The sequence below is a fragment of the Polyodon spathula genome, chromosome 4 (assembly GCF_017654505.1).
Source record: "Polyodon spathula isolate WHYD16114869_AA chromosome 4, ASM1765450v1, whole genome shotgun sequence".
Taxonomy (NCBI): Eukaryota; Metazoa; Chordata; class Actinopteri; order Acipenseriformes; family Polyodontidae; genus Polyodon; species Polyodon spathula.
In genome coordinates, this window is record NC_054537.1 from 20,512,932 (window position 1) to 20,540,266 (window position 27,335).

At 36.6% G+C, this 27,335-nt stretch overlaps 1 protein-coding gene across 1 annotated transcript; it reads right to left on the minus strand.

The window, feature by feature from the left end:
- LOC121313812 (clavesin-1) lies at nucleotides 1–27,335 on the minus strand. Its single transcript, XM_041246607.1, has 6 exons — nucleotides 27,232–27,335; nucleotides 24,605–25,224; nucleotides 22,554–22,728; nucleotides 15,391–15,501; nucleotides 11,647–11,879; nucleotides 1–702 (listed from the first exon to the last, which is right to left on the minus strand). The coding sequence occupies exons 2-6, from the start codon at nucleotides 24,991–24,993 to the stop codon at nucleotides 618–620; spliced, it is 993 nt and encodes a 330-aa protein (XP_041102541.1). The 5' UTR covers nucleotides 24,994–25,224; nucleotides 27,232–27,335; the 3' UTR covers nucleotides 1–617.

Sequence of the window (27,335 nt, forward strand, 5' to 3'; positions counted from 1 at the left end):
TCATTCATATTTTATTCAGTATTGTTCTGTTGGCTGTTTTCATTTATTACAATAAATCCTAAGACCCATTAAATAACCAGGGTCAGGTTTGAAAAATGTCTTTGCCATTTAAATCCATACTCTTAAAACAAAAATTCTTAAAGTATGAACACGGGTCATATTTATATGGCTGACTGAACTCCCACACTGTCCCTACGACTAAACAAAGGATAAGATTAGGTCTAAGTAATTTATTTTGCAGTTTTTTTAGTCTTTGTTTAAATAAATTATGATATTTGGGAGACTTAATGGAATATACAATCTTTAAAACAACTGATAATAGTCCATTTAAAAATCTGCAGTACAAAATATGCCCCTATTAAAAGGTTATTTGCTGCAAATACAAAATAGCTTTAAAACAACATTCACTATAGCAAAACAAGCTGTAGTTTTGCTCAGCTGGAGTTAGCTACCAATGTTGATGGCTGGTGACATTCTTGTCCACTAAAATGTAAAATGACACTTGAAGAAGCTGGCACTGAATTAATGATGGATTTGCTTCATTATTCACTGTACCACTGAGACTAGGCTGCAGATTTCATGGTGTGCTGTACATGTGCATACAGCTCACACTGCGTTCAGTCCAGAGCAAGCAAAGGTTGGGTATTCTCGTCATCCTTTTCCTCATGCTTCAGAGTTCCAGGTTCCACGACCGACTGAGACCTACAAGGTAAAAAAAAAAGATGCAGTCACTTGCATATAAAAATGAAAATTTTACTGATAAGCAACATTTGCTCCGCTAAATTGTATTGGTGGTACAGGTGACCAATGGACCGCAGGTCCAGTATGTACAGTGTATACTCAGATGATCCACAATTTTCACATCTAAGTGTGGTGGAATTAGCATGATTGTCTCTGTTGCAGAACATGGGTTCCAATGTTACAGTAACGCAGAACCCAGATTCAGATAGTTTTTCAGTTTTCGGTTATCAAGCTTTTAAGGTTTGTCAACTCTGGAGTCAATTGGTGAAAAGGTGATGGAGAGAAAAAAAAAGTTTTCCTCAGGTTTCATGAATGTATTCAGCACTCCACATCTTTAAAACATGTCTAAAATCTAGATTCCAGCGCACATAAACACAATTAGTGATATGTGTACAGGGTGGTATAATGACCATTTTCTTGTATAACTGGATAATTCTACATTTGCATTGTCATAAAAATATATTGCTCATAAGATAATATCGACCCACAGCATGATTTAAGGTATTCAAATCACAAAACACAGCATGATACTGTAAGTCAAAGTAGCTCTCCTCTGGAATTCACTTTGTTATGTCAGCTTTTATTGTGATACAGTATTTCTATTCTGATCATACAGAAATGTTTGTACTAAACAGGAACAGAATGTAAGGAGGGTTGCTTCATTTTCAAACTGAGTCCATTGACATTCACTTTTACACTTCTTGGTGAATAGATTAGGCAGACTCCAATAAAACCCTCTGGGGTCCTGTTAATGCAGTCAGTACCTGGCTTTCTTTGTCTAAGACTGCAAAGGTTTGATAAAGGCATTGGAACAAATCCTCTCACACGATTATGCAAACCTGGGATTAACCAAGCAACTGCAGCTCCAAAGAGTCACCTGTATATATGGAACAATTAGTTGACAAGAGCTCTTTCTGCAATCTAACAATTACGTGTTTGAAAGGATTATGAAGAAGTGTGGAATATACACCATAGGGAGTTTTAAGACTAAATAAAACTTTACAGCAAAGAGTAAAACAAATTAAAAGTGCTCAGAAGTAGTTCTTGTGTAAGTTAAAACAAACCAAGCTAACATTTCTTCCTGAATTTGAGAAATGCTGCATTCTATCAAGGTCAGAAAAATGTCAAATGAATGCATATTGACAGTGTTTTTATCCCTTCAGTTTCAACAGACATATTACACTCCCAGAAAATTCCCTTTATGACCACTGTGTGATGAAATGCATTAAACCCCATCTCAAGACTGCCCTCTCTAAAGCTGACTAGATAACTTTAAAATGCAAGAGCACCCATAAGAATTGCAGTGGCAGATACCAACCACCGTGGGTGTCAGCCAAACTCTGCTTCCCTGCTTAGGCTTAAAATATACAGATAGCATTGGACTTTATCATTGAAGAGTAACACATCTGAATAGCAAAAAAAAGGCTTAATCTCTGCAGCACCCTGACTGTGGTAATCTCGCCATTCTGCTGTTTTATCCAGCTTTACCTCCACCAAGAAGCTTACAAACTGTACTTACTCTTGTTCAATATACTGTACTGCTAAGATTAAAATCCATCTGAACCCAGGGCCTGGGCAAGAATTAAAACAAACAAAGCTGGGCAGAAAGGGATCCTACTAAAATAATTCTGAGTGTACACATGAAGCATGAGGTCATGCACAGCATCCTGTGTTAATGTCCCTGCTCTTTCTAAACCACGCCACTCCAGTGGAGACTTCTCTCAGCACTTGTGTAACTGTTCAATGAGAGAAAACATGGCACAGTAATAATGGCAGCTTCTCTTTTTGAAAACTGTGTGAATGGTTATTGTTACAGCACTTAATGAAAGGTCAATTATCAAGAAGGAAGAACTGCGGCTGATGATATTAATGCTGTTATGATCCGAAAAAATGTGTATACTTGAATGTTTCAAAATAAGCTGACGTTCGAGTAAGAGTTCCAAGAATCTAAAGTCCTGAGGGCATTGTAGATTAATAACTGCTCTACTCGAAACCCAGTTTGCTGACTTACACTCAGTTCCTTCTTCAAACCTTATACTTTGGTTTCTCACTTTCCTTTCGTTGTGTGTTGGTCCATCTTTACCCTGTTGCCTAACACCGCTTGTCTTCCTGTACTGTTAGTTTCACTCTCAATGGTAAATTATTGCCTCTTTCATGCTTTCACACATATGATTACAAATGTTCCCAAATTCTTTTGGCAGAAAGGATAACTCAATCATTTGTATATCCTCAGAAAATCTTCTTCCACAGCCGAGTAGATGATTAAAAGATCTGTTGATGAATTCCATTTAATCTTTCCTCAGATCCCCTCAACTCTGCCTCACTATATTTAGGATCCATTTTCATGGAATATTTGCTACATACATTTCCATTTAAACTATGTAATGGTCAATTTACTTCACATGAGTATTGCTAGCTTTAGTAATATACAATGAAGATCTTTAAACCATTAAGAAACATTTTAAGCACCAGAGGAAATGTAAAATGTAAATAATGTGATAACGTATTGTCACAGAGACGGCCGAAGTGGGCGGCGTCAGAACCAGGAAAAGGAATGCAATACACAAAACACAGGACGGATGAAATGAAGTGATGAAGACGCCTGTTGGCGCCGGTTTAATACAAAATAAAAGGTTTAACAAACACGAAAAACACAGGACACGGCACTCTACGCCAAAATAAATAGACAAACGAAAACAGACTAAACTTAACAAAACGGTGCACGGACAGACACTGACAAACACGGTGAGCAGATACTTTGTTGTTATTATTACTACTTTACTTATTTCCTCCGTCTCCAATCCCGTTCTCCGCTCACCGAACACCCAACCCCAGTATGTGACAACGTGCATCTATATATACTATTGTGCTGGGATTCAATTACCAATTAATTATTCACTTGAATCCCAGCACGTGAATTAATAAAGTGCAATTCCCCGTGCTCACATATTACTACATTTTACTTGCACGTGAAGTGCTGTGCAATCCTCGTGCCTAAATACACATATACATTTTTAAACACTCGTGTTACACAGACCCGTTTATATCCCGTGTACCAATGTCTATACACCAACATTTAAACACACCACACGCAACACATAACAGATAATATACACAGGGGCGGGCACTTTGTTACACGTATACATTTGCTTGTTAAAATAACAGGAAATTAAGTGTTACCTCAACAGTTACATTATTTTAGACACAACTTGGATACCACTGACTCTGAACTAGTACGATTTAGAAGAAATGGTGCTATTTATATGGGGTACTTTTCATGCTTCAGTGAAAGTTATGAATACATCCTTGTGATCTGAATGGCATTTAACATGCAGAAGAAGTTTAAGTCACCTAATTATATACTGACAGTATCCCTGCATCCACAATACACCTTCACTGCACATCTGTAGACTGCCCATAGAACAGTTTGTAATCCAACTGATGCTACTGGCATGTACTGTCCTGCCAACAACACATAATTACATTTCCTTGAAATTGCAGTGAGCGTAGTGGAAATATATATATATTATATATATATCATATATATATATCGATAATATATATAATATATATATATATATATATATATATATACACACACACACACAAACACACACACACACATTACCTTTCAACTGGCTGTCCCAATACCTGGTGAAGAGTAGTGGAATAATAAAACCAACATACAGTGTTACATTTATTTAGAATGTTTATACTGTATAAAGCTGTTTGGTAAGCATGAGTATTAATGAACCTAACTAATCCAAAAAATGTGCATCAATTAACAGTAGTATAAATATATTTGTGTTTTCCTTTACTAATGTGCAAAATCCTTGCTGTTGATATAGTCTTTACCACACTCATGTACAACGCCCAGATGAACAGGTTCATTTTTTTAGGACGGACAATCCGCAATGTGAATTAATTGAATTGCAATTGAGCAGACGAATCAATAACGATGATGAATTTGGTTGGAGACCTTGTCCCTGGGTGCTTGACAGCTACCCGCAATGCTGGCTGGCTAGCATACACACAATCTATATCATGTAGGAGAGTGCCGCAGTTAGGAACTGGTGCGTGGGCCACCTCCCCCCAAAAGACAAAGCCACCACACTATGACTGGATAATAAATATGATGAATGGTTATACAAAACCTGCCACCTACCCCCCAAAGGATAGGAAAAGGATGAATGGTTAATAAAACAGACTGAAAAGTAACTGCTGAGACATGGGCCCGCCCACAAGAGCATGACTGCACTGAGGGAGAGCCCAACCTCTCCAGCCTGTCACACACAGCATTAAATAAATACGAACCGCTTGGCACTCACGTAAGGTAGGAGGAAACCTTAGGGAATCCATGGCTGATAGTAGCCCTTCCTCCAGACTCAAAAGACGACCATCTCCCTGTTCGGCCCTACCTCTCGTGATGGAGAGGCCAAACAAAAGAAACAACATGAATGAAAGCCCCAAGGAGCTTATGCGCTTGGAGATGAAGTGTTGATTAGTGGGCGGGTTCTCCTTCCAGAAATACAACCAAGTTTCCCATTAAATGAGTATTACTAGCTTCAGTAATATTCAAGGAAGATATTTTGAAACTGAGTAAAGAAAAGTATAACCCCCAGTAGAAATAGCGTCATCTTTAGACTTCGCTTTGTGTCAAAATAAGATTTGATTGAAACAGACAGACATAAATTCATGGAATACCAGCCATGAATCTATTTATATTATATTGTTCAATGATAACCCTCTTTACAAAAACCACATGACAGCATTTGAGAGAAAAGCAACTTGTATGTGCATATGCCACTACAGTGGCTTTGATCCAATTCATGTCATCTTTTAAAGAGAACTGCACCATCTACCACTGTCAGATATCACATTTGTTTAAACACGATAATAGGGAATGAAAGAGGCATTTACACAGTACAGTTCAGAAAAATACAGCTTCTCCTAAGTATTTCTTATTAGTGTTTATGCTTTAATACATCGTCTATAGTATATTATTGCAAATTGCAATTAAGATAAGTTTAACTTTCTCTAGGATTTATTTGATACAGCAGACATGGTTATTGAGGAGCAAGCGGTCAAGACCTAAGAAAGGACTCCATACAGGCGGCTACAACTTTTGCTCATTTTTAAGGAATTGCCTCTCAGTGTATCAAATACATGTATTTTGTGTCATAACAAAAAAGTCTGCTCAGAAAGTCAAATTGACTATCGGTGTCTAATTCGTTATTTCAATACTTCTTCCCATAGCACTGGAGTAACATTATAATACTAATTTATTACCTTGGAGCTAACTAGGAAAACTATAGCCAGCACTGGTAAGACAATGGATCTAAAATACATATTTTACATTGTCTCCTATTGTTCACATTAGTGGTGTTATTGTTTCATGCTACTGCAAAAGATTACCAGTGTGTATAGTATGTGCATTGATTCATGCCATTGCCATATCATTTGTATGTCAAATATAAAAATTCTGCCACTGTGGCACCATTCTACTACCATTGGCATCCACCACTGCAGCAATCCTACCCACTAGAACAGGAACCTTGCGTTGCCATTGTAATGTCACTTTAGATCTACATCATTTAGCTGTTTTGAACAGGCTGTGTTGCCAAGCTGATAAGAACAACCTATTTTACTGCAGTGTTTTGTTTTGACTGCCACAAAGGACAGAAACTCATAGGTACAACTGTCTGTGACTTAATGCTTCTAGATTTACTGCACAGCTTTAATTCTGTACCTAAAGCACTGCATGTACTGGTATGATATTGTTTATGAATAGATTCCACTTGTCAAGTAGGACAACCCTCAGGTTTGATAAGCCCCATCTTTTTCAGACATTGTTAATCAAATGCTAAATGACCAGGAAAGCTTTCACACTAGCTATAAATCAAACATAACCTTAACAACAACCTATAACAACCCTTTCCCTCTCAGAGACTGACACAACAAATGAGAGAGCTAGATATAAAAACCTGTTTCTAGGCAGGTAACCGCAAAGCACTACAGCACTTAAGCCACGTCTGCAGGAGGCACTACAGCACTTAAGCCACATGTCAGACGTCACAGTTCAGGCATGGGTTGTCAAATAACATTATTTGGGGATTCTACCTGGGGGATGTTGAAGGGCTTTGAAAATGAGTCATGAAAGGTAACATGTTTCTAGATGTGCAATCCTTTCTTACCCAAACTGACAAGCTTTCTAACGTTCTGAGAGGTTTTTTGTTGAGATGAGCTGCTGTTATGGCTTTTTGCTCTGGTTCTCCTACTTCGGTGCTGGGTGCTCTCTTACAGTCTCCAATCAATACAATCAAATCCATTTAATTCTGACCCATTTATCTCTAATGAAGTAGCAAAGAAATAACAGTGTGGCAGTTAATGTGACTCTTGCTCACTTTTCGGCAAACTAAGCAGAAATGATTTCTCTCTTGAAACCTTTTTAAGTTGTGTTTTGTGTTATGTGTGGGTGTTTAGGAAATGGGACTGTTTTTCAGGACCAACTTGTGGATTGGAACAGAGCAATACACGTCGCTGTATGGGCTGTTCTCATTGTTACTGTTTACTGCCGCTTCATCATCAGACTTTGGATTTTACAAATAAAATATCATTGCACCTGGATTATCGTTGTCTGTCTGTTCATTGATCGCTGCTGCATACCTGCACACTGTTAACCACTTTGCCACAGGCACATACAATCTTCTCCAGCTACTTCAATTTGAACTCTCAAAAATCAGGGAATATAATGGATCAGGGACTAATTAGAGGCACTATGAAGAGAGGAGGGGAGAAGAGAATTGGGGGTTGGAGATTTAATGGTTTCTGCTTATCCCTGCTAATTAAAGGGATTCCAGAGGACAATGCAAGGTTACAAGGAAGGTGGTCTACACCTCTTTACACATACTGTACATGTAATATTAAAACATTGTATTATTAAGATGTTATATGTTACCTCACCTCTTTATACTACCTTCACAGTCACACAATGCACCTATAACAACCAGACCACCTTCTACAAATAACTGTCTGTCTGGCTGCCTGTGATGAATGGTTCACACAAAGAGCTTTGTTAAAAAAGACATAAGCTCCTGTTGCTTTGATTTTCACTAGCTCTTCCACACATCACTGCCCATCATCTGTTTCACTCAGGTGTGATGAGCAGAGGGAGAAGTATCTGATGTACCGTGTAGACGTAATTGCAGAACTTACCATTTTATAATATTTACAATAATTCTGAGTGGTCCTGAGTTATGTTACTCCAATACTGAATCTATATTAGAATATGGTATTATAAACCTATCAAATAACTTTCTAGTATTACAGTATATACTAGTCTTTTTATAGTTGCAAATATATATGAAATGCCATTTGAACTTACATACCCTATATGAGTGGCTTTATATAAAAAAATATGTGCACATTTAGGGAAAGACCCCACCTCCACAAGTCAGTGTTACATGAGGTAAGGATGCAAATATATCCATTGGCAACTTAATGGCATTCCTCATTAATGTTTTCTTGACGGATTCTATGTCATTAACAGTAACCCTTAATACCCATGTGTGGCAATGTTGCCTGCCCCTGTGTATATTTCGGTGTTGTATGTTGCGTGTTGTGTGTTAATGTTGGTGTATAGTCATTGGTAAACGGGTCTGTAACACGAGTGTTTAAAATGTATATTTGTATTTAGGCACGAGGATTGCACAACACTTCACATGCAGGTAAAATGTAGCAATATGTGAGCACGGGGAATTGCACTTTATTAATTCACGTGCAACTCCAAATGAATGATTAGCGATTGAGTCTCGGTATAGCTGCATAAAAGCAGCGTGTTTTCACTCACTCAGGGTTCTGTGTTTGGTGAATGGAGAATGGGATTGGAGACGGAGGTAATAATTGTAATAATAGTTAAAATATCAGCTCACCGTGTTTGTCTGTGTAGTCCGTTTTGTTTGTTTCTTTATTTTGGCGAAAGTGCCGTGTCCTGTGTTTTTGGTTGTCTTACAACCTTTTATTTTCTGTTTGTTCATTATTAAATGTTGAGCGAAAGCAATCGCTGAGCTTCACCAAACTCCACCTCTCTGTTTGTTTATTTGTTGGTTCCTGGTTTCTAGTCTCTGTCACCCACTACAGCCGTCTTTGTGAGACAAAGCTTTTGACCAAAATAACTTAAAGTACTTGTTTTTAGCCGTTACAGTTCACTCAAAAACAAGAAAAGCTTTAACAAGAACCACATCCCTGCTTATTACATAAAAAAAACACAGTAAAATAATCTGGCCTGATCAAAACAGTCTCCCGGTTGCTATAGAGTGTCAACGATAAATTAGCTTTGAGTTACAGATTTACAGCCCATAGTATAAACTGAAAACATATTGTTTCCTTTAGCACAGGCCAGTGGGTGAAGCTTTGCAATGCTGCCTGCTCCTTCGATGTCTACAGCTGAACGTTTTAGCAAAGAGACAAATACTTCCTAATATTATCCCTTGTTTAAGAAACATTCTTACTCTACCGCACACGATGCCGCCACAGAGGCACAAACAGCAGTACAAGCCAAAACGACACGTGAGGCAGAGGACAGAGGTCTGGGACAGTGGGATGCCTTTACTACTGCTTTGGTTATTAGCTAAGAGTTATCAGCTTGTACTGCACAACACCCTTTATAATATTATATATGTAGCAGGAGCCTAAATACCAGGAACTTAGGGTGAATTAGAAATTGTGGGAGACAAAAGAAAAGCTAGCAGAACATGTATTATGATTAGAACTGTACTCACCAAGATTGCCTTATGAGCATTTTCATTTTAATCCAGGTGGACAGCTGGTACATTCATACAGTTACACAGCTGCACTGGGCAATTAAAATCTCCAAGATACAAATACATCAACAACAAGCATTAACACACAAAATGCAGTACTGTCCCACAACCACAATCCAAAAAAAAAAGCAACCTAAAAAACAAGAGTAATATCTAATAAGAATAAGGTGTAAGGCGAATTACAATCGTCCCTTAAAAAGATTAATAAATGTTGTGTAAAAGATATTCTAGTGACCTGAGATCAAGAGGGAGCCTATTCCAGGAACAGTACATCTACCTACTTACTTCTTTACACAGCTCTAGGCACTGTGCATCTAAACCTCAAACCATATTCTCAGCAAATTAGCATTGGAAACAAGAGAAAGCATTTCTCCAGGTGTAATAAAAAACAAAACTCAACCAGTTCATGGTTGAAAAATGGTAAAAATGGTTTTTCATAAAGGGTACAAATAACAAATCAGGACACATAAACACAGCTTATAATACAACAAGTCAAGTTTCTTTAGCTGTATAGTGAGATACTCCACATACCCATATCATAGTGATTAGCTGCATTTTTAGTTACTGATACCTAATAACTTACATTTTCTTATGACAATTTTCAAGCATTGTACTATTTATAACTAAGTTCAGACCTGAAGTAAGTAGTGGGGTTCCAAAAGATATAGTGTTATACATCTCAACATGTTGCTACAACTGTTTAAATAACATACCTGTAATTTTTACTTTCATTGTTAGCATTCTGACAACTTTTTACACTTACAACTTTAAAGTCTGTTTCAAAGCTCTTTTCAAAATGACCGCTCTAGTGCACTGGGCTTTGAGATCTGTCCTCTAAATCACTGCAGGGAAAGCAATAAAAAAAAAAAAAAAAAACCTAGCGCAATGGCTTTTCTGTTCTGTATCACATCATGGATCGTTATTGCTGTGTTACCTGTTTGACAATGCGGGCAATAATCCTGACACTATCAGTGCACTAGAAAATAGCTTTGAAACAGACTTTAAAGTTGTAAGTGTAAAAAGTTGTCAGGATGTTAACAATGAAAAGAAAAATGGCAGGTACGTTATTAAAACAGTTGCAGCAACATGTGGAGACGTGTAACGCTATATTTTTTCAGAACCCTGCTACTTACTCTTTATCCTTCTCTGAATCCCTGTTATGATGAGGGTTTCTCAACACAAAGCGATTCATGCTAAATACAAAAATATTTGGTTAATAAATTAGTTCAGGCTGCACTGTAAACCTATATCATATAATGCTTCACTATACACCTATAGTCTTTCTTTTTGTGGTACACTATTCACTACATTGGTAATGTATATGTACCATTGGTAATTTAGAAGAGTACCACAGCATTATATTTTCATATTCTGATACAGGATCATGGTATTACCATGGCAATCCATTACCAGTGCCAGCAAACCCAGTGCACTACATATATCACTGTTTAATAATCTGTTGTGTTTCTATTGCTGGCACTGATGTTGTTTGGTAAGGATTCTGCTATTCTTTCACTAGTGTTATAATGGCATCCACAATTTTCTGTGTGGCTGATCAGTATCTAAGCAAATGAAAACCAAGAATGTAATTCTATGTCTGCAATCTCAAAATCATTTTGCTGGATTGGGAACAGCTATTCTTTCTTTGGACACATTGTTTAGCCTAATGCTGATGTGGTGTTTTCTATAACATTCATTACAATCATAAGACTAATATTTTGTTTTTGCTTTTTTATTTTTAACAATATCAGTTGAAGGACAGATTCATCAATAACGTTCACAAATCACTTAAAAAACACTTCAGGCAGGAATATATATATATATATATATATATATATATATATATATATATATATATATATATATATATATATATATGCGCGTGTGTGTGTATATTATAAATTGCGCGGTGTACACATGTCAAATAATAATAATACGACAACAGCCCCACTGTTGGACACAGGAACAAACGACAATTCTGACTGCAGAAGAAGAGTGACAAGGAAAGTTAAATTGGTCTCAAGCCAGAGCTTTGGACATTTCTTTTTGCTTATTACAGTACATGCCCCCCCAATCCACTCACCTTTTCATGTGTTTGGGAGAACAGTCTCTCTCAGTGTTTCCCAGCACTTGCTTTACATGCAATGCATTGTATGTGTGAGTGTATTCTGTTTCGTCATTATAGTCTGGTCCTAATAATGTCCGAGCCCAAGTTCCCATGTCATAAGGGGGTAGAGTGCCCCCAAATTCTGAAGGCAGACACTCCGGAAAGATTAGCTGATGCAAACTGTTCAAATTGTTTCCATGAAGAAAGATCTGCAAATAAATAAATAAATACTACATTAGTGTATCTAGGCAGACTATATATATATATATATATACACACACACACACACACACACACACATATATATATATATGTGTGTGTGTATATATATATATATATATATATATATATATATATATATATATATATATAGTGCCTTGCAAAAGTATTCAAAACCCTGACCAATTCTCTCATATTACCAAATTACAAATGGTACATTGAAATTTCGTTCTGTTCAATATTTTATTTTAAAACACTTAAACTCAAAATCAATTATTGTAAGGTGACATTTGTTTTATGTTGGGAAATATTTTTAAGAAAAATAAAAAAACTAAAAAATCTTGCTTGCATAAGTATTCAACCCCCACACATTAATATTTGGTAGAGCCACCTTCCGCACCTTCCGCATCTTGACAGATTTGCTCCAGGTTGTTCAGGTTGGTTGGACGACGCTTATGGACTGCAAGTTTCAAATAGTGCCACAGATTCTCAGTGGGATTGAGATCAGGACTTTGACTGGGCCACTGTAGGACATTCACCTTTTTGTTCTTGAGCCACTCCAATGTTGCTTTGGCCTTGTGATTGGGATTATTGTCCTGCTGAAAGCTGAATTTCCCCCCAAGCTTCAGTTTTTTAGCAGACTGAAGTAGATTCTCTGGCAGTATTTTCCTGTATTTTGCTCCATCCATTCTTCCTTCAATTGTAACAAGATGCCCAGTCCCTGCTGATGAGAAGCATCCCCACAGCATGACGCTGCCACCACCATACTTCACTGTATGGATGGTGTGTCTTGAGGCATGGGCAGTGTTAGGCTTGCACCACACATAGCGCTTTGAGTTTTGGCCAAAAAGCTCTATCTTGGCCTCATCTGACCAAAAAACCTTTTCCCACATCGCAGCTGGGTCACTCTCATGCTTTCTGGCAAACTCCAGATGTGCTTTCAGATGGCACTTTTTGAGTAACGGCTTCTTTCTTGCCACCCTCCCATACAGGCCAGTGTTATGCAGAGATCTTGATATGGTTGACTGGTGCACCATGACTCCACTCCCAGCCACTGAACTCTGTAGCTCCTTCAAAGTGATTGTTGGCCTCTCTGTGGCTTTTCTCACAAGTCTCCTTCTTGTTTGAGCGCAAAGTTTTGAGGGATGGCCTTTTCTTGGCAGTGCCTGGGTGGTGTGATGCAGCTTCCACTTCCTGATTATTGATCCAACTGTGCTCACTGGGATATCCAAACACTTGGATATTATTTTGTACTCTTTCCCTAATCTATGCATTTGTATTACTCTATCTCTAACTTCTGTAGAATGCTCTTTGGTCTTCATTTCCCTTCAGATTCACAGCCTTACCAATGATCTTTCAACAGTGGGGTTTTTATCCAGAAAATGTGACAGCAACTTTAATGGTTAACAGGTGGAGGCCAATGGTAAGGTAATTGTGTCCTCATTAGGGCAATTTCTTTCATCGGTGCAAACTGGGAGCTTCCACAGCACAGGGGTTGAATACTTATGCAAGCCAGATATTTCAGTTTTTTATTTGTCTTAAAAAGATTTCCCAACATAAAATCAATGTCACCTTACAATAATTGATTTTGAGTTTAAGTGTTTTAAAATAAAATATCAAACAGAACGAAATTTCAATGTACCATATGTAATTTGGTAATATGAGAGAATTGGTCAGGGGTCTGAATACTTTTGCATGGCACTTAAACTCAAAATCAATTATTGTAAGGTGACATTGATTTTATGTTGGGAAATCTTTTTAAGACAAATAAAAAACTGAAATATCTGGCTTGCATAAGTATTCAACCCCTGTGCTGTGGAAGCTCCCAGTTTGCACCGATGAAAGAAATTGCCCTAATGAGGACACAATTACCTTATATATATATATCCAAACTAGCTAGTAGTTTTGTATTTACAGTAGCAAAAAGTATTATCTTTTTTTTTCAATGTGGGATTGGTACATCCAGTGGTCTTCATATATGTCGTTTAAAACTAAAAACTAAAAAAAAAGAAACAGACTGTCTCCATGAATTAAATAAAGCCAATAATTGTGTTTGATGTCACATTTAACAAGCTACAGGGTTTCTGTGTTTTACTCAATATAAAATGTCTACACACAAAATGTCTTTACATAATAGAAATAATAATAAAAAAAAAATCCACCAATAACTTTATCTTCCTCAAATGTATATACTGATTGATTTCAAATTAATTAAATATATTCAATAAATAATAAGGTTTACTTATACTGTGCCACTGCAGTAGAGCTACAGCCATGCCAAAGGGGCTGAGGTATGCTTTTCCTGAGGTTCGTTTTGGCCTCAATTATCAGATCTCAGGAGGCATAGATGTATTTTAAAGTGTATCTAATTGAAAGCCCTCAGCTCTTAATTTATTCTTACTGAAAGCATATAATTCACTTTTGACAAAGTGCTGTGGAAAAAACACCTTCAAGCAACTTGTCAGTAAGCCAGGTGCTTAGACATTGTGACACAGATGGACTAGAACTTAGCTGCACTCCCAGTGTGGCTCCCAGATAAGTCACGGATGTAAATGTTTCCATTAGAAACTTCAGTTAGAAAAATCCTTACATTTCTAATCAGAGTGTTGTTATTACAAACAGAATTAAAAAAAAAATCCAAGTATGGTTGGTACAATAATCAAGTATTGTCTTATTACCTAGTTTAGTGTCCATTATTTAACTACTTAAAAAACTGATAATCACATTGGTATACGATGTCTTGTAATAAGTAACCTGAAGGGACTTTGCAATAAGAACTTGAAGTTCATACTTTATGGTTAAAACAATCTGTTCACTTACAGTATTAGGGATAATGCAGCTTTAAAATGTCATACAAGACTATTAATTAAACTGTGTCAAACATGTTTGAAGTATCCAGATATCTTTCTTGTCCTCCCTTGGTGACAACTAAAGTAATTTATAACACTTTTACAGCTTCTACATTTTATCTGTGATTATCAAGTTGATCTATTTGAAATGTATGCAGCAGAAATGCAACTAGTCGTGTTTACTTCATAAATTACAGGTAATTTGTGTATATGAGAGTATAATATTTAGCAAAGATATTGCAGATGAGTACCAAAAGGCAGAGTTGATAGAATTCGATAGGATCTATTGAATCAAGGTTGTCCCTATACATTGTGAGGCAATTTATCTGGAAATCTGACCAGAGTAGCACAATACAGATTTTTTTTTTTTTTACATCTGTGGCTGGTGAACAGCTTGCTTCTTTAGGATTATGGTTGTTCATCCCATTTTTAATGAACCTACACTCAACTGTGTAGAAGCCAATTCCCCTCTAAAGAGTAGAACACTAGGGTTGCATTTAGCTTCACTGCCAAACTCTCACAAGGTACAATTAAAAATATTTAATTTACATTTAACAGACACTTAATATATTATTCAAAAGACACTCTCATTAGCATAACTACTTCCTTGCAAATTCATGAAGTAGATCTGCAGAAGTACGATTTTAATTACCCGTTTCCTGGTCTTGTCTTTGAGGAATGGCTTTATTATGGTGTACAGTGCATGAATGTACCAAGGCTGATTGACGAAATGGATTCCTCCAAACCGAGCAGGGAAACTGTCCTGCAGAGAAGAAAGAAACCAACTGAGACAAAGCAGCCATAATAGCAATAAGCAGAACCCCCCCCCCCCCCCCCCCCCCCCCCCACCCCCAAACTGCATTTCTTCTTAGTGTCTCTTTCAAACATTTGAAAACATTGTTTATGATAATGAATACCGATATATTTACTATGTTTGGCATATTAGACCTACTAACTAAATCATTTTACTAATATACACTTTTTTTATTTAATTAAGAAGGAATTACAGGTTTATTTATGTAATTAGTACATTTTTATATCGTAGTCTTCCATTGCCGTATGTTTAAATCCTGACAAAAACATACATTATGATTGGGTTGCATTACGTTGTTGCTTGGGCAACACGCAGGCAACAAATGTGTGGTCGAGTGATTTAAGTCCAAGGCTTGTAACCAGAAGGTCACCGGTTCAAATCCCATCTCTGCCACTGACTGACTCACTGTGTGACCCTGAGCAAGTCAGTCACTTAACCTTCTTGTCCTGCGATGAGATGTTAAATCAATGTCCTATTGTAAGTGACTACATATAATGTGCAATTTACAGCCTACCTCTGTAAAGCGCTTTGTGGTGGTGTTCTACTATGAAAGGCGCAATATGCAAAGACATATATAAAAGATATACCTCTTGTTGCCGTTGACAAAAGTTGCCCATGTGACCAGGCCTTAAAGATTATGTTAAAGCAGGTGGTCTGAATCATTGATTAGAGTTTAAAGCAATGCAGCAGGGAAGGGGTTTGTTTTTCCTGGACAACACTGGTAACGGAACATCAAAGAACATACCTTTAGCTGTGTACCAAACATTAAGACAATAACTCAGTGTACTGCCTCTATGCAGCTATAAAATCAAAGGTCAACTAATCTCAATTTGGCAGCCATTTTAGGTCAGAGGTAAATTTCCTGGTCACCAACATATTTAGAATTTTATTTATTTCTGAAAATATGAAGTTGCTACCTCAAATTGTTTCTGAGATATAAGGCTGTGTTTCCTTTACATTTTTTAAAAAATATTTTAACCGAAAATGTAATTAAACTATCAAAGAACTGTTAAACAACAGTTTATATTTATTTATATTTACTTCTTCTAACTACCATTATTTAGGAGAAACATAAGGATGGAAAGCCAATATGTTGCTAATATCACCAGAACATAGCACAATTGTGAACCCATGTAGAATTCAACTGAAATCATGACAATCTATACCTCTGTAGTGCAACATTGGAGACAAGCAAGAGAGTACGTAACTGCATAAAGAGTTGCGACAGATTAGCCCACCAAGGCTCTCTCATTACACACTCTCTTTTTTTTTGCTTTTCTCCCTGGCTTCTGTTCAGCATTTAAAGATGCGCATATATCATCCTAAATAACCGGAGTACAGTACAGAATGAATGCTAGATTACAGATTTAAACATCAAATGAAAACAGAGTCATCGTCCCAACACTGAAATCAAATAGAAAGAATAAAAAAAACATTTAACTGGTAGCAAACATTGAAAGGACATGACGCAGAAAGTGGTGTTGGAGAACTATGTGTAACTTGCACTGCTAGGACACCAGTGTCAATAGCAACTACTGAAAAACTGATAAAAATCAAACACCGGTAAGCATATATTTTTAAACTTTTGTTTTATTTCCTTAATTGTTTAACTGAGTTATTAATCTTTACTGCAAGATAACAACCTTTTCACTTGGAACCGACTGTCTCGATCAATCAGCGAAATGTCTAATTTTTTGTAAGGGGCAGAATTACCCCACCCATGTGAGGGTCAGGTTGGATAATACATAGTTTATATTACATATTAGGTTTATTACAAAATAATACAATGAGCAAGTAACCTTTTAATCTATTGCCATAACCTTTGTTACTATTTCTTAAATTTGTAAAACCTCTGCATTTTTTAATTCCAAATTGCTGCTTCAGGGAACACATATTGGCTTGATTTTATTGGGTAGGGCCTCACTGTTTCAATTGCCCATGTTTGCTCCATCCAAGCATTTATTGTATGCGTTAAAAGATAGAAAAATTGCCTATTTGAAGTGAGGTGGCTGTGCTAGATCATACCTTTAGTACTAATTTAACTTGGCTATAACCGACACAAATACTTTTTTGTCTGAGCTGACTTTCAAGTTTGTTTTTTGAAAGCTGTTATTTGTTTTACAGTTTGTTTAGCAGCCTCTGTAGTAACATTTCATTTAATGTGTGATTGTGAAGCTAAACAGTGATCGATCGTATTTTCTCAAGTCAAATTTCAAGATGTGAAAAACAATTATCTCCATCAGCATCTAAAGTTCCTATGGGAAATTTGTTGACTCGATCCTCAGCTAAAGTATACTTTGCATTTTTTGCTTTGTCGTCCATTTTTGGTATTTTACCTTCAATGCTGAAAACTAGATTTTAGCAACCTAAATCAAAACAATGCAGCACTGACTTTGTCCTACCTCTTACTTTACAGTACAGGTCACAGAAAAGCCAGTACAGATGCACTGATAGGTTGACTAAAACATTGTTGTCATGTGAACAGTAAACAAGAAAGTTAACTGCTTTGGAGTATTCTCTTTAAATGGTATTTAACATTTTTATTATTATTTTTTTGCAATGCACACAGAACAGTGAAGGAATAGACAGTGAAGGAATAGAAAAACAGTCTATCTATAGAATTAAGATATGTAGTTTGCGTTGCTTGCGGTGAAAAGTAGTTGATTTAAATGAGGTTTCTTTTTTCTATCTGTACTAGTCTGGTATACATTGGCCCCTAAAGAGGTGAATTTCACTGTGATCCTCCAATTTCTTGATTTCCATGAAATTGCGAATTAGGTAGACCCCTGCTCATATATTACAACAAAGTTATGCTTGGTTGGTTCCCGCCATATTATCTAATTTTATCTTGGCGAAAGCTGAGTCCAATATTAGCATGAAGTAAATACTCTGATGTAATAAAAATCAGGAATATTTAGAATAAATCCAGTGGCTGCTGTGAATAGTGCAGCTGGCAACGAGGGAAAGATCACGTGACAGCTGACAGGAGGAAATAGACCCCAGGACTCTAGACCCCAGTTTATATAACATGGGTAACGACTTAGGAAAGGAAATAGACATACAAATACTACAACAGACAAGCCAATTGTGCAGCTCAAGATCTGCAGTGGGAGCTCTGGGACTGCACCAACTGTGGCTGGGCCAGCGTGACAGGAGTCTGAAGAATTATCAAGGAGCCTTGCATTGATCCGTATTTCTTATGAAGCCGGTCAAGTCAGATTAGTGAAATCCAGCAACAGGACGCACACCACAGTTGACAGGATATCAGCACCCCTGTTACAGAAGAGAGTAGTTCCAATAGGAGTACAGCCACTGATGAAATCAATGGCCCTGATGAGCCTTGCCATATGAACCTACCCTGGAGAGAAAGGAACCTTAATGTGCGCAAACCAAGGGTTAAGTGGATGGCTTGGCACAGTTGACACTGACATCTTCTTTTTGTTGGTGAAGTTAAGAGGAACAGTAAAAAAGGAGAGGTTTGGAGTAGAAGATAGAAATTAATGAATAACTCTGATTACAGGAAAGCTGCAAAGAAAGTAAGGGCTTCCTCACCACCTGGGCCCAATGGTGTGCTATGTTTACAAGAGTGCACTGGTACTCAGCTTGCTTGTGTGTGAGGTATGATCTTTACCATTTTACAAATAGTCATAAAAACTATTGATCCCTGTGACAGGGCCAAAGCCCTAAATATAAATTGTATATTTGTGTGTAAATATAGGGTTGGCAGAGAGGGGGTTAAACGCCTCCCTACCAGGGAATGTGCTTGGAGCCTTACTTGAAAAATAATCTTGTATTTTTATATAGCAGCTTTCATAGTGGACCACTATCCCAAAGCACAAGTTACAAGACTAGGGTGTGTGAACTATGCATCAGTTGCAGAGTCACTTACAACAACATCTCACATGAAAGATGGAGTACAAGGCAGTTAAGTGACTTGCTCAGGGTCACACAATGAGTCAGAGGCTGAGCTGGGATTTGAACCGGGGACTTACTAGTTACAAGCCTGTTTCTTTAACCACTGGACCACACAGCCTCTTTTGCTATATTAATTAGGCTCCAGCCACAAGGTATTTAAGGAGGAGAAAATCCTTTGTTGGAGGTTGGTGTTTGAGAGGAGTGCTGGTGAGTTGTGTATACACTGTGTTATGGCAAATGTCCAGCCAGACAGCTGAATTGTTTTATTTACCTTTTTTTTTGGTCCTTGTGCCTGTTTATTTGTTTGAGTATTTTTGTTTGTTAATAAAAATGCACTTTAAACGCAGCTTTCTAGTTTCTGCTTGTCATTCCTGATGCTATCCTGTTCAATCCCATGTGTATTTCTAATATAATTAAATTTTACTGGAGAATATTGGATTGATTATTAAGAACAGTTGCTAAAAACATGATGGCTGTAATGTTATTGAAAGAGAGTGGTGCAGACGTTTGTGTACAGGAAAAAGATTTTTTTTAGCTCTGTCATTCCCATTGCGGATGAAAGATTTTTGGATGAAGTTTGAATTTAGATGGATCATTGCCACTGCCAGTAAAGACATGGCACTGAGTATTTTTTCACGGCTCGCTTGCCAGTACTTTCTGATGGATGCCTTACTTTTTGTGACTGGTTATAGACATTATTTACTGTGTTTCAAGAATGTGAACAGCCAGTGGGTAAAACTGGGAGGCACCAAGCATGTAAGTAAAAAGCAGGTGAGTTTTCAGTCATTTTCGGAATGCATTTTTTGTAGTGGAAGTACAGGACAGAGTGAATTATTAAAGCCCTCATACATAATTCCACAATTTCTTTGTTGCTTTCAGTGTGGAGTTATGATTTTAGTTTTCCTTTACTGTTAGTGTTTCATATCTTTTTTGTGACTCATCTTTTTATTGAAAACTTGTCGGGTATAGTGCATGCTGTATGGTGTTAGGAGAGGGTGCATGGAGTCCCCATTTAGTTTCCCATCTTCTTTTTGTTTACCTGTTAAGAGGATTCATATTTCTATATATAAATATTTTGTACAGGACTCCAGCACTGGTGATGTTGTGACATTTTTCAATGGGTGGAACATATAATTGACCAATCAGAGAGCACAATCTCTGCCTTTCATTTTATAAACATTTATATAACACATCCCAGTGTTTTTTATAAGATGCACCATCATTCCATTTGTCTTGGTTACCTAGGACACCTGCTAAATCTACTAAGCAGACATGGGTTCACAGAAATGCCAATTTTTATTTATATAACATAGCAAAGCAGATTTTATACCAGATCCTACATGGAGCTGACACCACACTGACATTCTATGCGGTAAACAAAATCCTTACAGTGATTCTTATTAAGCTCACGTTAAGCTTGCCACTACTCTAACAGCATTCAAAGTGCCATACTCACTGGTACCCAAGCTAGCACTTTTTCATATTTGCTCATGATGCTCATGTGGTCAGCCGTGTTTTTAACTGTTTAATAGATGTTTGGTAAACACGTGCCAACTCTATGTTGGATAGTAGAAGACTTATTATTTAAAACTTATTTTGTTTGGTGTTTAAAAACACAATGTTTTTGTATTGTTGTTATTTTGCAGCATGGATGGGGTTGAACTTCCCCATCCATGCTAAACTCATGCAGAATGTGATCGTCCCCACTTTGATTGGGTTACTGCTAATCTGGAGATGGTCACATGTGTAAAAACACACAGCTTTGGCTGAACAGGATGGTTTTTGTTCAGAGGAGGAACGTAAGTGAAAGGTACAAAAAAATAATTACTATTCGTGTTGGCTTTAAACCAGCAGGTTACTTATTTCTGTGTTTGTTCAGTGGGTGTTGTAGTGTCTGTTTGTTTTGGCCAACATGCCATTTTGTTTTATAAAAGCGTTTTGTTTTGTTCACCCTTTTTATTTATTACTAAAACGTGAACATTAGCACTTCCATACCCCAGTACTGTGTGTGTCTCTTCCTGGTCTGACGTCACCCACAAGCCAGTACAATCCTCAAAAAGATTATCTATCAATTGTCTGTGCATTGCTTGTATATAATGTGTCTATAATTTAAAATGTACATAAGTTCCAATGGCAAATGCATTAAAATCATCTTTCTCCCTCAGCACCTTACACTATCTGTTATGTATAATTCTGCCTTCCTGTAAAGCAAATATGCAGTACAAGCCAATACTATTCATAACACAAGGCTCTCTCTCTCTCTCTCTCTCTCTCTCTCTCTCTCTCTCTCTCTCTCTCTCTCTCTCTATCTATATATATATATATATATATATATATATATATATATATATATATATATATATATATATACAATGAAGTTGACTAAACAAGTTCCGAGTATAAGATTCATAGGGCCAGTCATATCATCACACTATCTTAGTACATGTATTCTGGTATCTGCAGCCATTACATTATATGTAAACCACTGTAGGCAGATACAGTGGGTTTATCACACACATTTACAGCAATTAACCAGATACAGAAAGTGATTATATGTTGATAATGAGACCTCTCCCAACACCCATCAAAATGTGTTTTCACAATGAAATCCTTTACAATGTATGCAAATCCTTATCCAGACATTTTTGGATAAATGGTTTTGGCTCTTGGTCAATGGTTCTTTGAGAAAGGTAAAAACAGAGGCAATTTTGACCTACTTGTGATTCACTGGTTTATTTCACAACTGGAACCACATCTATACCTAATTGTTTAATTCTACAAAATGTATCCAAATCAGATCATCAGTTCTCCTCCCCTCTCGTGAAAACATTTAAAACCGAGAATCGGCTTGGTATTCTGTGACCTTGACTAGGTCAAAGGTTTCCCTCCTATATATCTTAGTCTACCTCCATAACCTACTTAGTTTTTGAGTTATGAAGTGTGAAAGATGGACAGACAGATGGAAGAATGGAGAGCATAATATTTGTATACTACACTCGACCCACCCTTCACCCTTTGCAGGCTACAGAAAATAAACCAGCAAGTATAATCTTCACGGCAGAGGGTTACTACTGTAATTGACTTACCTGTAGCCCTTCAATGGCCAGTTTGAGTATGGTGGGGGTGAGTTTGGATGCTTGTTTAAAGGAGAAGTTGCTCCAGTCTATTATTAAGATGAAGCCATTGATCTGCAATTCTGGGTCTTCAATTAGGACTTCCAAAGAGAGGAGGATGGCCCTTAGGATGTCAACAAAAGAGTTCCTAGAGAAGAGGTCACAGAGACATGAAAAACAGTGTTACCTTCTTGAAATCAGTGTATGGGAAATTTAACATCTGTATTTATTATGTAGGGTAAGAGCTTGGTTAGAATCTATTAAAAACAAACGTTATAGGCTTTGAAGATTATAAACCTCAAGCCTTTTCAAATAAAAAAATACAATCTGCTATTTAAATAATTTATGTACAACTTTTAAAATAAAAAAAAGGGAATAATGCAACAATACACATAGCAACAGCCATTCTGGCTTTAAGAACTATGAAAATGAATCACTTCATTGGACACTATCTTAAGGCTTTTCTCCCAGTAAACTATATAAATGAACTACATAAATAAATAACTACATACATTAACGTATCCACTGTAAAGTATTAATTTAATTATTAAGAGTGTAATCTTACAGCTGTGGGCATATATTATGTTTTATTGGTTTGATGCTGTTCAAGAAAGAAATTAATACATTTCATGTTGTATGCAAATGTTTGCTGCTGTACCTGGTATATTGAAGGTAAAATCACTGGAGAAACTAATTAGTTGGACTTGAATAGGACACACACTGTTCTGGGTTAGTTTTAGTGGTTATAATACTTAATGTTGCTTTTAGATGTGAACATTTAAATGCAGTGTAGCTTTTATGGAGTGAAAGTGTATTCAGTTGGCAGACTGGGTTCTGGTTTAATGTATTTCAACTTGTACAGCTACACCAATATTGACCTGTTTCTACTTTGTTTTTTTTTATTGTATTTAGTGATGTTAATAAAAGGGTCAATAAACTACATAGCAGAACTAAAATGGAGATACTCAGTTCTGTTGCTGTTTAGATCATAATAATAGACTTCAATGTTTAAAATTAATACAATACATTCACTCAGCTGGTAACTCTTTGAATTTCACTTTTCACACTTTCTCAATCTGGAGCATGCTGATTAAGGTATCACTATAATGTTTAGCAGACTTTCTTCATATCTGACTTCATTACAAACATCCCAGATCATCCCAATTGACTTTAATACTTTGCATTTAACCAACTATAATTGTGTGCTTACACACACACTTATATAACCAATGTTACAATACAAAAAGGTAGATCATTATAACAATAAAAATATTCTTAACCTTTTAATTGTATTTACATTTATGCAGAGACAGGTATGGTAAACGATAAAGCATGGTAAATACATATTATCAATACAGCAGTATTAGAGAGGAAAATCAAGTTAAACTGAATTTTTGTGTCCAAATGCACAATGTTACACTTTTATCTGAAACTGCACTAATTGTATTTATTTATAAGATGCTATATGAGAACATGACGTGATTAGGAATTCATGTCGAAACGTTTGTATTACTGAATGTTCTTTTTCTTACTACTATTCGTCTTATATTTAATGGATTTACTGCACTAAGATGTAAGGACCATGTGGAATGTGATGGTTATGGTTCAATCTGTATTGTTATTTGTAAAGAGATCAGATGAATGGCTCAAGTACTGCTGCAGTCTGTTTTACTTCCCCCCTCAACTAATCAAGAAATGAATAATACTGGACTGTACTGTAATAATGTAAAAACACACATACATACAGCTATGGCCAGAAGTTTTGCATCACCTAAGATTTTAAGATTGAGACTAACGTAACATTATTGAGCAGGTTTATTTCGACTTTCTAGAGCAAAATTAGTTAATCAGTAGAGTGATGCAAAACCTTCGGCCATAGCTGTAAAGACATAACTAATGCACTGTGGTGAAATCTGGAGAAACTTCAGTCTAAACACAAATAACCCTCCCTCACACTCTCACACACACACGCATTTTGTAGAAATAAACACAAAATAAGACCTATGTATACATGGTACATTTACCTACTCTCGTCCCAGTTAGAGGCAAAGAGGATAAGGATCTTCCTGCCGTATTGATCAAGGTTTTCTAAGACTCCAGGAAAGCCATCCATCAACGCTCGTTTGATCCCAGGTTCGTCCGCCTTGAAGCTTTTAAACATGTCCAAATTCTGCTGACGGTAATGAAAATACTGCGAGAGCAGTTTGAAAGTCTCCATTTGATTACATTTCCTTGCTCTAAGGAACCTTAAAATGAAAGCATCGTCTGTTCGGAGAAACCCTATATCAGGTCTTGTGATGACCATGTCTCTGACCTGCTGTATATCTTGATGTAACGTGTCTGGGTTCTCATTTAGTTCCAAACGAGCTTTCTCTTTAGTTTCCGGACAAAGACCAGCTTGCAAATGAGTCATTTTTAAAAGATAAATCCACTCTTGGGTTTTCTATCTCTTAAATTGTATATTTTTGTAGCATTAAACCCACACTGGGGTTAAGGTTATGTACATTATAGAATTGACCCAAAGCAAAGCTGCCAAAAACAAAAAGACTTCAGAGAATCAGATGTTGTTGTGTACTATCGTCCCAGGAGGCATAGGTAAAGTAGGTCGATTCTTTGTAAGACAACAGCCGCTGCTTACATGGTTCTAAAAAGGAGATAACGGCATGTTTAAAACAGGCGTGTGCTGTAATCCACATATGCACCAAGAAACAGAATACATACCACATCAGTTACCAACATGAAAACATGCAGGTGTATTTTTAAGTGATAAATAACGCTTACAGAGATGTATATTTCTTCAAACAATTCAATTAAAGAAGGTTTATGTTATTTTAACAATAGGTGTTTGGAATGTTTCGCGCTACATGAACTGTCTGAAAACCGGGACTTTTTAAAGATTTTGAATGTCGGAACACCGGGACCGTTAACATATGTTTACCCTGGTATAGTATAGCTTGTTCAAAATAAAACATCCATTTGGAACAGTGGGGCATAATTACATTTTAAACCTGAGTCTAGGTTAACATGTTTTTGTATCTCCCACCATAATACAACTGTCTGTAATCGATTTGGCTTTTTAAGCATCTTGCACTTTTATCAGTCAGCATTGGAAGTTATAGGGTACTTTTACAGCACAGTCCAGGAGATCCTTCAAAGGAATTGGTAAGAGTAGCTTACAAAAGGCCATACTGCAAACTGCAACATCGATTCACAGTCCTTTAAACCTGTTAACCCTATGTCGACTTCTTGAGACATACAATGTTGACTGTGACAGGATTCGGTTTATACCCAGACGCTCTGTTTTTTTTTTTTTTTTTTTTTTTTTTTTTTTCAATTTCAAATGTAGGCGACTTTAATCGTATAATTTACTGCACATTCTATTTTCTTTAAATTCACTGGCTCTTATTTCATTTTCAGTGATGTGATTGACAACATTAGTAAACACGTACTAAATTAACATTAAATATTCGAAACGTGTACTATAACGTGTTTTTGACCCAAATGGCCTTCCATAAATAACTGCTCGGTATGCTATTTTAAACATGGCATGTCTCGCGGTGTTCTTTTTGTTAATTTATTTCTGTTAATTAATTTTTGTAAGTTGTTGTATTAACTATTATTGGGAGTGACTAGAGGCAATGCAAACACTACTGCCAGTAAGAAACCCATAAAGACTGCACTAAGTAGTTTGAGATCGTGGCCGAATGAAGATACATATTTATATTTATATGTTATTGGAAATAGGTAGTTATATTTACAATTTGTTTTGTGAAGTTGCCTTAGTGCCAGTCAATTTTTCACTAGTAGTAACATCTGCCAATATCAATAACATTGAACTGTTCCAGTATTATTTGTAAGATGTGTGTAAACTGTACATGTTAGTGACAATATAAGTCATGCACTGCCACTAACACTCATAACGCCTAATTACTAAGCTGAAAAAATTGATATTTTTGGCTAAGGGGTAATGTTTGGCGATAGCGCATTATATACTACAAAAAGACGGCTTTATCAGTTTCAAGCATGTACATATAAAAAATAATGCCGACTGAAGTACTTACAGTGTGTAATTTCTTCTGATCACCATATAATGCATTAACGTGTCACACATAGAGTTTGAACTAAATAGATTCGCTTTCATTAGAGGCATTGTATTTTGTCGAGCAACCATAATAATTTCCCAAAACGGCACAGGCAGCACAATACCGATATGCATAGTGCTGTGCGACTACATTTAAAAATATGCCAGTCAAAAAAAAAAAAAAAACATGACTTCAGTTTGCAATGAGGCCACCTTCTTATCTGCCCTATTTTCCCAATTTACAGCAGTCTGTTAAATAACTTTTCATTGAATGCCAACATCAGGCTAAGATCTATGGGGTCTGACGCACTTAGACGTTTCTTTCTTTTAAACGGTCTTGAATATATGTTTTATAAAGCCCAAACAAGCAGTATGTAAAAAGTGCTCCTTGAAGGTGGAATGGAGGATGTGCGTATGGAGTGAATGGAAGAGTTGCAGATGGAGTGCAGATGAGAGCTGCCCATTCAGAGAGGTACTGAACTACTCTGCAGCCATACACCAAACCCCTGTAGTGCTGCAATGGTGCAAAGGCATTATTTTCACTACTGTGAATGGTATTCTTACTCTTACCTTGCGTCTCTTTTTAATGTTTGCTCATTTTCTTTATGCCATGGTTATCATATCAATGAAATATAGTCTTAATGACAGATTTTTTTTTCTAATGATGCCGTGAG

What these genes read in the sequence shown, in the direction of transcription:
- LOC121313812 (XM_041246607.1), bottom strand. Translation starts at nt 24,993, where the DNA reads ATGACTCATTTGCAAGCTGGTCTTTGTCCGGAAACTAAAGAGAAAGCT. An exon ending in AAGACAAGACCAGGAAACGG is followed by an intron (nt 11,880 to 15,390) that starts GTAATTAAAATC and finishes ATTTATTTGCAG; the next exon opens with ATCTTTCTTCATGGAAACAA. An exon ending in TCTCCCAAACACATGAAAAG is followed by an intron (nt 703 to 11,646) that starts GTGAGTGGATTG and finishes TTTACCTTGTAG; the next exon opens with GTCTCAGTCGGTCGTGGAAC.